This window comes from Chenopodium album, chromosome 1 (assembly GCF_948465745.1).
Source record: "Chenopodium album chromosome 1, dcCheAlbu1.1, whole genome shotgun sequence".
Taxonomy (NCBI): domain Eukaryota; kingdom Viridiplantae; phylum Streptophyta; class Magnoliopsida; order Caryophyllales; family Amaranthaceae; genus Chenopodium; species Chenopodium album.
The window spans coordinates 84,304,786-84,319,519 of NC_137834.1; the positions used below are offsets into that span (position 1 = coordinate 84,304,786).

At 35.0% G+C, this 14,734-nt stretch overlaps 3 protein-coding genes across 3 annotated transcripts; all 3 read right to left on the bottom strand.

Moving 5' to 3' along the window:
- Positions 1 to 378: 378 nt before the first annotated feature.
- Positions 379 to 2,653, bottom strand: LOC145559446 (protein BZR1 homolog 1-like). The gene is made up of 2 exons (XM_081620876.1): positions 2,183 to 2,653; positions 379 to 1,706 (listed from the first exon to the last, which is right to left on the bottom strand). Exons 1-2 carry the CDS (start codon positions 2,402 to 2,404, stop codon positions 957 to 959), a joined length of 972 nt encoding a protein of 323 aa, XP_081477002.1. The 5' UTR covers positions 2,405 to 2,653; the 3' UTR covers positions 379 to 956.
- Positions 2,654 to 5,354: 2,701 nt separating this feature from the next.
- Positions 5,355 to 10,035, bottom strand: LOC145559456 (protein ACCELERATED CELL DEATH 6-like). The gene is made up of 3 exons (XM_081620886.1): positions 9,136 to 10,035; positions 8,111 to 8,664; positions 5,355 to 6,228 (listed from the first exon to the last, which is right to left on the bottom strand). The coding sequence occupies exons 1-3, from the start codon at positions 9,905 to 9,907 to the stop codon at positions 5,512 to 5,514; spliced, it is 2,043 nt and encodes a 680-aa protein (XP_081477012.1). The 5' UTR covers positions 9,908 to 10,035; the 3' UTR covers positions 5,355 to 5,511.
- Positions 10,036 to 11,273: 1,238 nt separating this feature from the next.
- Positions 11,274 to 13,029, bottom strand: LOC145623754 (uncharacterized). Its single transcript, XM_081676621.1, has 2 exons — positions 12,551 to 13,029; positions 11,274 to 11,987 (listed from the first exon to the last, which is right to left on the bottom strand). Exons 1-2 carry the CDS (start codon positions 12,966 to 12,968, stop codon positions 11,539 to 11,541), a joined length of 867 nt encoding a protein of 288 aa, XP_081532747.1. The 5' UTR covers positions 12,969 to 13,029; the 3' UTR covers positions 11,274 to 11,538.
- Between the last annotated feature and the right edge of the window lie 1,705 nt (positions 13,030 to 14,734).

The following is a 14,734-nucleotide window of genomic DNA, read 5'->3' on the forward strand; positions in this document are numbered from 1 at the left end:
AATGAACAATTATTGCTCCATAAACACCAGAAAAAACCAAATATTGGAAACTAATTACGAGTACAAAATAGGTGAGTAAGTTTGCGACGTTCCTGTTGGAAAATGTTAATTAGCAAGTTCAAATTACTAATTTCATTTTAATAAAACAAAGGCCAACAAAATATTTCAAGATTCGGCAATCAGTAGTAATGAAATGAGAAATCAGCAGGATAATCAAATTTAACAACAGAGATATCATTGAGAAAAACACAGATGAATCGAATTCTACAGCAAACTCTATATAACTTGTTGTACTGGCAGCAATGGTTGATAATTCAAGATTATCAAAAATTGAGTTCCCCTATCAGCCTAATATACAGCAATCAAAGCTCTGAAACATTGCAATAATCATCAATCTAATTCAAGAAGAAATTTTTAACAGTTAAATGGATAATTCATCATCACCGAAATTGGATGCTGCTATTACAAAGAAAATAATACAGTTGGGGGCTGCTTAGAATTACTACACTAGTCACCACTACATTTTGTCTGAATTACTCTCGGACATGTAACATAAATCAAAAGTTCTACATTTCTAAGCCTCTAAAGCGAACCTAGTTCAACACTCGAAAGTCACAACTTACATATAAAACCTGATATTAACAACCAATTTATGCTCAAGAAAACTCGAAAAACAAACACAGGGGTCGCAGCATTGACATGGCCTGCCTTTCCAACTTGCTAGAGGTTCTGTTTCATGTTATAATAAATCATAGATATGCTTACCCAGCTTTCATATAAGATCTCATCCAAAGTCTGCTGCTCTACCATGATATAGCGATTTCAGGCCTCCGAAATGGCTCCCATTATATAGGAAACCTGTACAGTTGAGTTTTTACTGGAGACGCCAATTTCAGAAAGTACCAGCAGCTTCCATTCGATTGTGAGAGGCAGACATGAGAATTGCAGGAGTACCTTCAGCATTTGGCCTTGGCACTACCAAGCGTGAGCTCCAAATCATCCGTGCTCACTTCATGTATTCTCTCACCTTCCCAAGCCATAACAGCAGCACCATTTCCAAACTCAAATTCTGGGCCACGTCCTCTCTCCATAGCACCTCCCCATCCTAGGGCCATAGTCCCATTGAGTATCCCCTCCATCGAACTTCTCTGTGCAACAGCTTGTTTCACAAGGTTAAATGTAGGAGAAGATGGAGTACCTAAGGATGGCCCTGTCTGGAAGCTCACCCATCTACCAGAATCAACAGTCGAGGCATCAGACTCGTCACATTCTGGTATAGTAGGTGGGGTGGTGTTGTTGCGGCGAGTAGGGCTAGATGGGGCTGACACAGCAAAAAATGAGTTACGAGCAGCAGATTGTTGAGAGCCAGAGCCATTTGAATTCGACAAGGACTCAAACTCAGCTTTACGCTTTGATCCCCTAGAAGTTGGGGAAGACAACGGGGGAGTTACAGGGGCACTGTTTGATATCCGAATGGGCGGGAGATTTGTAGGAATGGATGCTAGATTACGAAGGAAAGGTAACAAATAATTCGACGGATTTGAATCATATCGCGAAGGGCTTGGGAATGAAGATGATGTAGGACTGGCATGATATGAAGGTATAGGACTAGGGTATGCTGATGATTGTGGACTCTGCTGAAGGGAAGAACACGCACTAATGTTCGCCGACGTCCCCGCCATATCCATTGGTGGTGGGTTGCATCCCTGTAATTGCAATTACATTAGCACACACAGCAATTGCAGCACAATACTAGCTTCATCAAATCACATTATATTGCCACATTCACGAAATGCCACAAACTTAACAATTCAATGATCAAATTTCGCTTTCCTCATACAAATTGAATCAAAAAAATACCCAGAAAACATTGAATCGAGAATCTAACATCCAATTCTTCATCCCAAATTCATTAAAAAAAATCTGGGTCAAAGGTAAAAAAGATCTGAATCTAACAAAAAGGCACAAATCTGGGCATTTCGTCAACTTCAAAGCAACAACAACAAAACCCCAAATCAATCCAAATCAAATCAAGCAACAAATTAATCCCAACTTAGGGTTCTTAAAATCACAACGATTCAACATCACCCCATCAAAATCAATCAAAAAACAACCAAAATCAATCAAACAACAACCAAAATCAGATCTAAAAAACAGAAGAAAAAGAAAAAAGAGATTTGACCTTGCGATAAGTAGTACCATCTTCTTCAACAATCCAACCAGCTTCTCTACAAAGAGCTTTCAAAACCTCATTATTATCACAATGTTTAGGCAACTTATAATTCCCTTGAGCACGAAGACCAGTAAAGATCTTAGCAGCAATAGCTCGTCTTCTTCTTTCTCTCTTCTTATTATTTTCTCTCTCCTTCCAAGTGGGTAGTCTTCCGGACGCTCCTCCGCCCATATTTTCTCTCTCCTCGCCGTTGGCGCCGCCGCCGAGCTCCCGTTGTTTCGCAATCTTGTTGTTGGGGTTTCTCTCTCTAGATTTGATCTGGGTTTCTCTCTCTAGAAGCGTGTGGATTGTGGGAGTGAAGAAGAAGAAGATGAAATGGAGGAGGAGAGAGAAAATTGATTTGGATTGTAGTATAAGGTTGAGGCAGTTAGGCAACCGTGACAGCCTGCTCACGAGGAGATTGCCTCTTCTTCTTTTTTTGCGTTTTTTATTTATTAATTTTATTTATTTTTGGTGAATATTTATTAATTTTTTTATTGTTGGAAATATGGAATGATTACTTTTTGTGAATTTTATAATATTATTACTTGAAATCATACTATGTGACTCGTGGTCCGTGGGTTAAATATCAAAGATTCGCTTTTTTTGCCCTCAATTCATGGGGTTGGGTTATTATAATGTTTTTTTTTTCTTTCTAATTATGTTAGGAAGAGTAATTTGCTATTTAAGTTAAGATTGAAAAAAGTTGAGCAACATCTAATGGATAAAGAATTGTTGTAAAAAAAAAAAAAAAAGGATAAAGAATTTGGATTGATTGAAAAAGAGACACGAGAAAATGGTCTTCTAAATATTAAGTCACAAAATACTTACGAACTAACATATAAATGGGTATGGTAAATGTAGATCTTAGTTTCAAAATGAGTTATTTAGCTCGTTTGAAAACACTATACCTATTTGTATATTTGTACATGACAACATGACTTCTATGCTAAATAAATTCTAAATATTGTAATAGATTTTGGCATTGTAGTTCTAAAATCTTTATTTCTAAACACAATTATGTTAACCAATATATTCGTATCAGAGTTTCCGAGTAAGAAAATATTTAATCTAAGGAAATTTCAAAACTTTGTTGGAAAAAGTGGTAGACCCTCGATGACACTTTTGAGGAAAAAACCTTCTTTCTGGGCAAACAGTACAAGTGATATCATGGAGAAAAATGAAAAGTGATCTTTGTTTAAATGTGTTTGACTTACATTTAATTCAATTAGCTTTGTTTGATTCATTTAACTTCTTTTGATTCAATTAGCTTTATTTGAATGTGTTTACCTTCATAATTTGATGATTGAATTAGTTTTTTTTTTTAATACATTTAACTTTCATTTGATGGAGAAAGATCAAGAGTGACCGGATGGGGAAGAACAACAATGGATAAAGATCATAAGATGAGCTACCAACTTACCATTATACATCCCTCTTTTTTTTTTTTAAAACAAAGTCTAAAAAAAATATGAAATATGACGAATAATTTAAGACTATTGTGACACTTAAAAGGTTCGAATATGAATCAGCTTTATCATATATATTGAAGATAAGACGATGAAAATATAAAATAAAGATCCTCGTGACACAATTTTAATTAGAGATAAATCATAGAGGGATGACACAATTTTAGTGCCTGTTATCTTCAGATTATTTTCAGTTCAGTTTAGTTCTTAATTTTTTTTTTCTTATAAAATATCCACTTCAGTTCACTTTAGCTCATTTCAGTCAATCAGAACAAGTCTTTAGTTGGAGTAATTGGGTCATTGGTTGGGTGGATGTGGTCATGTGGACGACCCCAATATGAAAATACGGAGCATCTGTATGTAAATGGTATATAAATCGAAACGGAGGTATAAAGAATACGGGTAAACGTGATGGTCAATGGTGAAGAGGTGACCACAAATGGGCAAGTAGTCATGGAGAGGCACGTGCGTAACAGGTTCACAACTAAGATGGGTGGGTCATTAGGGAACCGCCGACCGGACACTTGGCTAATTTTGCGTTGTCCAGAACTTGCCAAGTTACTACCTATTGCTATTGCCAAATATTCCACGCACGTGGATTCCTTGTCATTTATTTTTCTTTGGTCTCATCTTTTATTATTTCTTCATTATCCTTTCCCTTATCCCATGGACTCTAAATTAAATACTCTATACTTACAAAATTTATTTATTTAATTTATAGTATATGTTGCTTTCATTTCTTAGATTTTTTGTATTGTTCTTAAAAGATCGCTTTTTGTTTATTTGGGGATTTTTTTTTTGTAGCTAGTCACACCTTATGGTATATGGCCGGAGTTACTCAAGTTAGAAGTTACTTGAATTACTACTGACCGAGTAATAACCCCTCGAATAATTCTTGATTGAGTATCCCTTGTCTGGGTAACTTTTCGAGTAATCCCTTGTCGAATTCCTCGAGTAACCCCTGACCAAATCCTTTAAGTAACCCTTTACCAAGTGTGCGGCTGGAATTACTCGAGTTATTCGGTCAGGGTTTACTCGAGGGTGCAGTCAGGGGTTACTTGAAGAGTGTAGTAAGAGGTTAGTTGAGGGGTTCGATCAAGGGTTACTCAGTCAAGAAATTACTTGAGATGTTCGGTCAGGGGTTACATGAGAGGTACAGTCACGGGTTACTCTGCCAAGGGTCACTCGGTCAGGAGTTACTCTGTCAGGGGCTAATCGATCAAAGGTTACTCGGTTAGGGGTTACTTGAGGGGTTCGATCAAGGGTTACTTGAAGGGTTGCTGAGTAAGGAGTAACTCGTGTAACCCCTAACCGAGTAACCTCGGTCACACGGTGTGGCCGCCACACGTATAAAACCCTTTTTTTGGTTTACTTTTAGTAGGCATGTTATTTTCACTTTATTTTTACTAAATTGAAATTATTACTGTTTTTTTTATATATTTGTTCTTTTAAGTCACTGATATTAACTGTATTTTTTTGATTTACTAAACTGAAATTATTTTCACTTAATTTAACTTACTTTTACTAATATTATATTATTAATTTAAGGCGAAGAGAATAAGTTCTTACATTATTGTACATAATTTTTCTGAATCTCATTACTTTTTTATGTTCCCGTCAAACTCATACTAAATGGCCCAAATCGACATTAAGCTTAACAGTACATTACTAAATGGCTAAGAGCCCATATAAAGTTCGGGCCCGTAGTTTCATTTCAACAATTGTTATTGTAAGAACTAAGAACCCAATGAGTTATTGTAAGTTTGTACTAACTAGAGACCATTAATTAACAATACTTTAATTTACATCCCTTAACATATACAGAGAAAATCAATAATGCTTTCCACTCTTATCCTTCTCACAAGCTAACAACATAAGTGTGAAGGGAACATGAAAAACATTACGCAAGATCTTATTCCTAATACAAGACCTTGGAGAATAGAGAGGAATAAAGAAAACCAATAATGCACCTAAAAACATCCCTCCCACGACTAATACCACAAGCCCTACCCAAAAAACTACACTATACAACACCACATACAAACCCGCCATGAACGCCACCGACATCATGGCTAGGGAAGTCCCGAGCAAGGGTACCGCAAAGTCGAGTGATAGCAAGACAAGCCTAAGTTCATCTAGCTGAGCCCAAATGAGGGTGACCATTGTGAGGATGGAGGTATACATCGCGATGGTGTTGGAAATCACAAAAACTTGGAAGGCACACTTGTGGGCTAGGGTAGCCATACCTACCTTGGGATTGTTGTTGTTATAACCACCTGGAACGGTGAAGCCGGAGGCGAAGGTCACGGTGGCTACTAGGGTAGCTACCAATAGAAGTGTGTTGATTCTTTCCTTGAACTTGTGTTTACGTTTCCTTAAGGGGTGATTTCTTATTGTATTTCCTTGTGGATCAAGGAACATGTAAGCGTGTTGGGTATTAAAAGAGTTATTCCTAGCCATGTCTTGCCCTATTATTTGTATGTTTACGTTGTGTAGTTGTGGGGCTCTTGGGACACCGGCATTTCTCAAGGATAACCAAGTCAACCGCTGCAAAATTGTAAAGTGGAAGAAAATATTATATATAAATATAAATAACATAGGTACAATGAATGCACTTACTATGGGAAGAAAAAGACTATTCTAAGGATATGATGATAATAACTACTAAAAGAAATAGCAATATTATGGTTTTGATTGTATAGGAATTGATAAAGACTTGGAAAACTAAAGAAAAGAACTAGACAATAAGGAGAATGTGACTATGTTAATAGGGTTAGTTGTGTACATACTTCGTTAATTTGATCCATTTGATTCGATCCAAAAATTATAGGTTATCTGATTCAAAATTAAAGATATCCATTATTGGTTTTAGATATTTGGGATTGAAAATACAAAATATATTTCTTTCCGGGTTATTGAATGCTGATTATGTTTATCATGAAGAATTTATGATACATTATTGTAAGCTCGAATATTTGACAATTTCAGATACTTTTCTATTAGAGTCCGATTACATTACTTTTTTCCAATCTAAAATTTTTGTTATATTTAAAAATTAGATTAGAATGTATCTATTATCTAAATTTCCGAGAGTGAAGGATAGCTCAAGTGGCTAGAGCACATCCTTTTCGGTTTTAGGAAATCCTATGATTGATTCTCATTATCTCATCATTTATCCATGTGTAGTGGCTCTCTAAATACCAAAAAAAAAATATCCAAAATTACACAACCATTTGTGTTCAACTTTATACGATAGTGATTGTGCACGAATAATTCAATGCTACATGACCAATCACACTCAAGAATTGAATAAGACAACAACCAAAGATTTGAAACATATCTAGTCTTAGGTACGATTGGGCTCACCCGATTTAGTTTTTTTTTTTTTTTTTTTTTTTTTTTGGGACAACTTTTACTCATGCAAAACAATAGGAAAGTAAAACACCAGTAATATTATACTTCACCAGTTCACCACTGTCTTTTTAATAGCAAAATTTTAACTTTTCTACTAATCACAAAATAATTTAATCCTTCAAGTTCTTTTATATGCCCCATGAAGGCATGAAGGTTGGATCACTGCATTTATAAAAATTTCTTGCATTGAAAGGTGGATTACTTAACTACAATCTAATTATTAAATAATTGCGCATTAATTTTTAATTATCACACTTTCATTATAAAAATCTAGCAATAGAAAGTTTGCACTATAAAATCTAACGAAACCTTTCTTTATTTCTAACGGGTGAACAACAGCACATGCACCATGTTAATGCTCTATTTAGTAATGTCATAATATGGAACTTTAGTTTTTGCCGCCTTTCTTTCAATAACTTTTACTAGACTTACTAGCTAAAGTAATGTATTGATTAGATAAGAATAAGCTAAAGACAAATAATTGACTAGTAAACGCAGACTTCAAAAGCTAGGTTCAAGACAGAATTAATTACTTGAATTGGGACCATTGAACTTTCAAATTGGGTCTTAGTCACTTCAAATTTAACGTGGTTTCATTCCAAAATTAATTGATAAACAAAGAGTTAGTTCAATAAATTTATACTACGTATTTTCGTTAATTTAGTCCCAACATTTGACACAATTTATCACAAGAATGTTATGCCGTATAGACGAAACAAGCAAAATTGGACCATATCCTAATGCTCAATTAGAAAGTTATAATGGAAAGTATCACCCATTATCAAGCTATATATTTTTCACATAATGTATTTTAGATTAAAGGTATTGTCCTCCTAAATAGGTTAAATACGTAATGACACAATACATTGCTAACAAGCAAGTATTAATGATTGATGATCGATAATAGGGAGTTGGATGAAACGGACCTAGAAAAGTCTAACTCCATAATAATCGATTAAAACACCAAAATTTAGAAAATGCATTTAATGCTTATATAGTTATATGCAGTACGTACCTCTTCAAACGAAGGAATGTGATCTCCGAATAGTCCAATAGCCTCGGCAATATCAAGGGCAGTGCATCCCTCCTTATTCTGAGCCGATAAATTGACCCTCTTATCCCAAGTAAACTCATAAACCACCTTAGGATGTTTCCACTTAGAAGCCAAATGCAAGGGAGTGTTGCCTTCTCCATCTTTCATGTTGATCATCATCCCAAGCTCCGGTTGTCCTAAGATAAATTTGACAACCTTGGCTTTCCCATTCGCGGCAGCCTCATGAAGGATGTTCCTGCCATTTTTGGTTAGCATAAACCTCGTGTTTTCGTGCAAACAGGATATAAAGAGCTTGACTATATCAACATTGCCTCCGCTGCAAGCCCAATGGATTGGATAGTAGCCATTTTCGTCGATTTTGTAGGCTTGGTTTTGAGACGCCTTATCGTTGAGTATGCACTTAACCCCGTCTAGGAAGTCTGTATAAGCAGCGTATGACAATGGTGTTTTTCCTTGTTCATCTGTCTTGTATAAGACCATATCGTTGTAATTTTGATACATCATTTCGAAGACATCTGCTCAATTTTTCAGTAGAAACACCAATTTAATTATTAGGTAATTCATGTAATTATTCCGGACTTCATGAAATGTTGTTACTACTTCGTATATATTATTGGCTAAAATGTTAAAGGATCATACATACCTAATATCTAAAATTGGTAAAGTTCATCAATATTTCTAATTTGTAATATGCCCATAAATTGCAATAGCCGTTACATGTAAAATACTTAGCTTGAAAGTACTAATTGGACAAAATGATTTATCCTGACTCCGGATTTCAATTTTTAACAAGTAGTAATTTAGTATGACTCAAACTCAAACTAGACCCAACTTAGTCACCGAAATTGACACCTTTTATTACACCAACTTATCGTGATTTATGACTTTGTGAGACATCAAATGTTACCTATAAATTTAAAAAAAAGAATCACCCTTTAAACAAAAAGTAAAAAACATAAAAATAGAAGTGTTTTTTTTTGTGGTACCTTTCTTTTCTGCTAGAATAGCAGCATGAACAACTGATTTTGCCGAAGATGCTAATAATTGGTCCTCAGACTCTGAAGTAACAAAATCTTCAGAAAGCATGAATTTAACAAGATCCCAAAACTCGGCTTTGATAGCCAAATAAAGGGGAGAAAACCCATGTCCATTCAACTGATAGAACGTCTTTGGACATTTTGCAAACAAAAACTTAGCCATTTCCTTTTGTTGATTCTCTAACGCTATATGTAAAGCAGTATTTCCATCTTCGTTTTTCGTCTCCAACAAATCAGAAATCAAGTCGGTATGAACCCAAAAAAGTAGACTCTTAGCAGCCTCAAGCTGGCACGACCGTGCAGCAACATGAATAGGTAGATCACCTTTATTGTTTCGAAGGTAAACAAGTTGCGGACTTTTTTGAATAATTGTGTTTATTTTTGTTAGGCCAAGACTCGCTGCTATATGAAGGATGGTACTGTTGTCTGACTCTAAGAGTAGAGTTGAGTAGTCGAAATCGTGGTTAAAATCGTTATACAAGAGATCGATGTTGTTGTTGATGAGCGTTGAGTAGTGACCGGCATCAATAAAGGTAGTCGACTTGGGTAGTGAATCTGACGATGACAGTGTATTGGTGATTACTGAAGGTGAAATTGATGATGACCGCGACGACAACGATGAGTCGATTTCAGGAGTGCTTTTACTACGGCTTGGGTGGCTTTGGGTGTGGTGGTGACAATTGGTGGGATGAATTTGTTGGGGTTGTAATTGAGCATCCATGAGTGAGGTGAGCTAGTGGTAGAATGAACTAATGAAGGGTAGAGCACTTGAGGTAATATAATACAAGTGAAGTACTAGTTAGTGTAATATTGGACATGATAGTTGGGTCCTTTTTAGTTTTTAGCGGGTTCGTTGTTGGTTTCGTAGAGTAAAAGATGTTAAAGCCGACAATAAAGTTTGGTGGGTGCCATTTTAATATAAAAAGACCTTGTTATGTAATAATTGAGGAGGGAAAGAAACTAAGAACATGTATCATAATTCATAATATATTCATGTATTGACTCCGGTCCAAATTACTCGCAGCTTTGGGGTATTATTTGTGAGATATAAAATATTCCAAAGTTGCGAGTAATTTGGACCGAAGGTAGTATATATATGTAGCCATGTAGGCATTGTAGCATGCTATAACCCCTTAGTTTATCTGGGTACAATTCTTCTTTATTTTTCTTAAATTTAACTTATTAGGTAGTTGCCTAGCTTAGCTTGTTACAACTTGTAAGTTTTGAAGAATGAAACTAAATGTGTCGACTAAATTGAAATAATTGTATTTGAAATTATTAGAGAAGTTTACATTAGGGAAAGTATATGCTAACAATTAAGAATAATGCAAGAATGAAATGCACAAAAGTAACGTAAATAATCCACGTTTAAAAGACAAATCTAGCTGGATAGCAAATACTTAATTGATTTTCAGTGATCACTTGAATTGAAGTAGCAAAATGCGATATGAATGCTAATGGTGTATTATTATTATATATTACTATTAATAGTTTTGATTGACTTGTCTTCAGATTTGTTGATAAGGTCAACTTGCTTCTCATTGGCTATTCTGGCTAGTCCTTAGTTCCAAAAGGATATAAACGGATTATACCAATATATGTACCTGAAAACAAATTTGGTATCCAAAGGTTGGTGAAGTTTTAGCTACTTCACTAAAAGGGATTTATACTGAATTTCACATAGTATCAGACTTGTGTACCAAAATATGTGATTCTGGTATCAAATTTAATTTGTATCAAAATACAGATAGAGTATGTGATTTTGACAGTTATTTGGTACTATGTGAATTTTTGTATGTTCAGATTTAGCACCTTGACCTACTCTCCAAAGGCTTACTCGTATGAATGAATAAATATTAGTTTTATAAATAAATGTAGCCACTATACACCATATGATAAATCACAAACAAGACTTATTGTGATGTTTATTAGTCCTTTTAAAAATAAACTAAATACGACGTCGAATGATGTAGAAAAGAATACAAATACACAGTGCCAATGTGCCATAAGCTAAGCTAAATAACAATCAATTCTCTATAAAATAAATCAAAAGATACAGATCAGACTGCATACATATAATTGTATATTTGTAGTATATAAATAAAGTAAATTATTGTTATACATCTATTTTGATTATATTATAATTTCACAGTATACATCTATTTTTTACAATTCAAATTACATGTTTATATATCAATTCTTTTCGTTATTATCTACTATCATATACCTATTAGTTTAATATATTTTGTTCTTATTTCCAAACAAGCACTATTTAAGTATTTAACAGCAACACAACAACATTCACAAGCAAAGGGTATGGTATGTTGGTAAGTCTTTTTGTTCCTTCTAAAATTAACACATATTTCTTTTAATTAAACTCCCCACCTCAACATTATTAGCCAAATCCAAGGGTATACGACCATTTTCGTCTTTCTTCTTAAGCAGCTCTTTACTCTCTTTTAGGCTCAACAAGTACACAACCACATGTTTCAGCTTGTTGCTGCGTTCTTTAGCAGCTATGTGCAATACTGTGCGCCCATTATGAACATCTGCGAGCAATGACTCCGGAAATAGAGAATAGAACACTTTTAAGACCTCAACATGGCCTCCTAGACATGCCTTGTGTATCGGGTAAGATTTATCATTGTTGCGGATTCTTCTTATTGCAGGAAACTTTTCGAGGATGTAACAAACCATGCTAGAGAAACCATTGTATGCAGCATAAGAAAGTGGAGTTAATCCTTCTTCATCAGTGTTGTTGATTAGATCGGGTTGAACCTTGAGTATTGTTTCTAGCATTTCTGTGATTAGACAAACGTACCACCAATGTAAGTATATGAATCCGAACATTAATTTAAGTCCTTAATTTAATTGATAAAACATTGAGTATATCATGATGTGGTGGAAAGAAGTCTAGTTTAATATAGAGACTCGAGCAAAATTTTGAATAGGAACAAACTAGATTTAAAAGTCAGTGGCCTTGTTTGATGTTTAGATGTTAGCTGTTCGATTTAGCTGATTGCATTAACTGGTTTGACTAGTTGGTTGTACATAACTTCTCGTGTAAAAGTGATTGTTTATTAGCTGTTTATATTTAGCTGTTTCAGTGAATTTAATACCCAAAAACCTAATTGTTCAATAAGTTAATTTTTAAAAAACTTTTATAATAATAAAAATTTTTAAAAGAGAGTTTTTTGAGCCCAAAAAGCTCTTAATAATCTATTTACCAGATACTCAAATTAGCTTTTTATTATGGTTAAACCGCTAATAGTGCTTTCCAGCTTTCCAAAAAAACTTTTTACCAAACAAGGCAATTAACTTTAGCATTGGAATAGAGTCTAAGGGACAGAGGATAACTATTTACCTTGATTTTGGTTTGTAATAGCAGCACGTACAATTGAATTGGCTTCCATTAGATCAACCAGAGCGTTAATAGGCTCGTTAAGCATGCGCTTGACCAACTCCAAGTTGTTGTCAAGAACAGCAACGTAAAGAGGAGAAGGACTGGCGGACCTAGTGTTAGGTGCACGCCTCGCAGCAGCGGCACTAGCAAGAAGTTGAGAATTGTTGGTTTTTGAATTCAGCAATATATCAGCATTCATCATGTAGACCATGATGTTGGTGTTCATGACCCGTGGGATAAGGTTGCTTCTAGCGGCGGTGTTCATAATTTCGAACACCATTGCTCGATCGTGACCCTGAAGAGGCGTTGTGGAGGAGGGGGAACTCATCATATCTTTCATAATTTTCTTTTTTACATTTTCTAATTGTTTTTCTGTCATTGTGTTATAAGAATGATTAAGGGTTGACAAAGGTGTAAGCTAAGAAATATGGTTGATTAGATCAGAGTTTTGATTTAAAATGAGGAGAAATATGGGGTTTAAGTATTACGTGTCCCTATTTATATAGGCTAAGGTAGAAGGTAGAAGGTGGATAGAAATGTCCGCGTAATTTCAGCAGAATGCATGTACATTGCAAAAATTAAATTGAATATCCTAATTAATAATATTCAAACCATAGTTGGTTCCTATTTACTCCGTATATTGAATGACTTAACCGCTACAGAGATACACGGTTCATCTATATTTGGTTCTTATACTTGTTAATTACATAACTTGCTAATTTAGGTTTGATTTAATTAGAGCTGTCAAAAGTTGACCCATCCCGAAATACCGACTCAAACCCGATTATAAACCGACCCATCTAAACCCGAAAAAATGGTGACCCAAACCCGACCTGAAACCAACCCTAGACCCGAGTTGACCCGAGTATGTGAGACCCAAACCCGAACATAAAATGACCTGGAGATGACCCAACTCGAATGTAACCCGTAAATTATTGACCTTAACCAAACCCGACTTGAACCGAAATTGACCCAAACCCGCTTTAATCCGTCAAAACCCGAATTTAACCTGACTTGTTACTAACCTGACCTGAATTCAACCTGACCCGTTTCTAACCCGACCCGAATTTAACCAAACCTGTTACAAACCCGAATCGAAATCAACCCGACTTGTTATTGACCTGGCCCAAATTCAACCCCAGTTGTTATTGACCCCACCTGAATTTTACCAGACCTATTACTAACACGACCAAAAAATTCAACCCGATCTGTTACTAACCCGGCTCGAAATCAACACGACTTGTTATTGGCCCGACCTAAATTCAACTCAAATTGTTCTTGACCCGATTTGAAATCACCTTAAATGCAATTTAGACCACCTTATTATTGTTGATCAAATCATTTTGTCTAGGGAGACCAAGTCGGTCCAGCCAACAAAAGAAAGGAGCATCATCCTCAAGCCTACCACGAACATTTATCACAACAAATAATGATCATATATGGTTCCAAACGGCATTATATGACCCTGAGATATATCCCCTAGAATTTCAGGACTTTTTGACACCGTGCCCCGAAACCTCCAAAATTTTTCAAAAAGCGTGGATATTAGCCTTCAATTTTAGAATTTTTTGACTTTTTTTCGCCCGGATATTAAAATTGCCGAAATGTTTACCATGGTCCCAAATACCCTCCGAGAGTCCAATTGGGTGGATGGAACCATCCAATTTGCCTTAAAACGACCAATTTACCGTTTTACAACTTACACCGATTTCATTAATTCAACCCTACCACAAACATTTATGACAACAAACAATGATCATATATGTTTTCAAACGACCACTACAAAAAAAATGAGAATAGGCAACACTTAAGATTGCAACACTTATAAAAATGTTACTCTTAATAATCTAACGCAACAATACTTATTTGTTACCTTGAACTAAAGTAACAGAAAAAAGGGTTGCTCTAGTCTATATAAGGCAACAGTCGCTTAAAGTGTTACCTTTTTCTTGTCTAAGACAACAAATATAATAATTGTTGCATGAAAAGATAACAATAACCAAGCTATTGTTTGAAAAATGTAACATTAATATCTATGTTGCCATCTATAGCAACATTTATATTAAAATGACAACATATATATATATATATATATATATATATATATATATATATATATATATATAGATATAAAGTTTGGTAGAG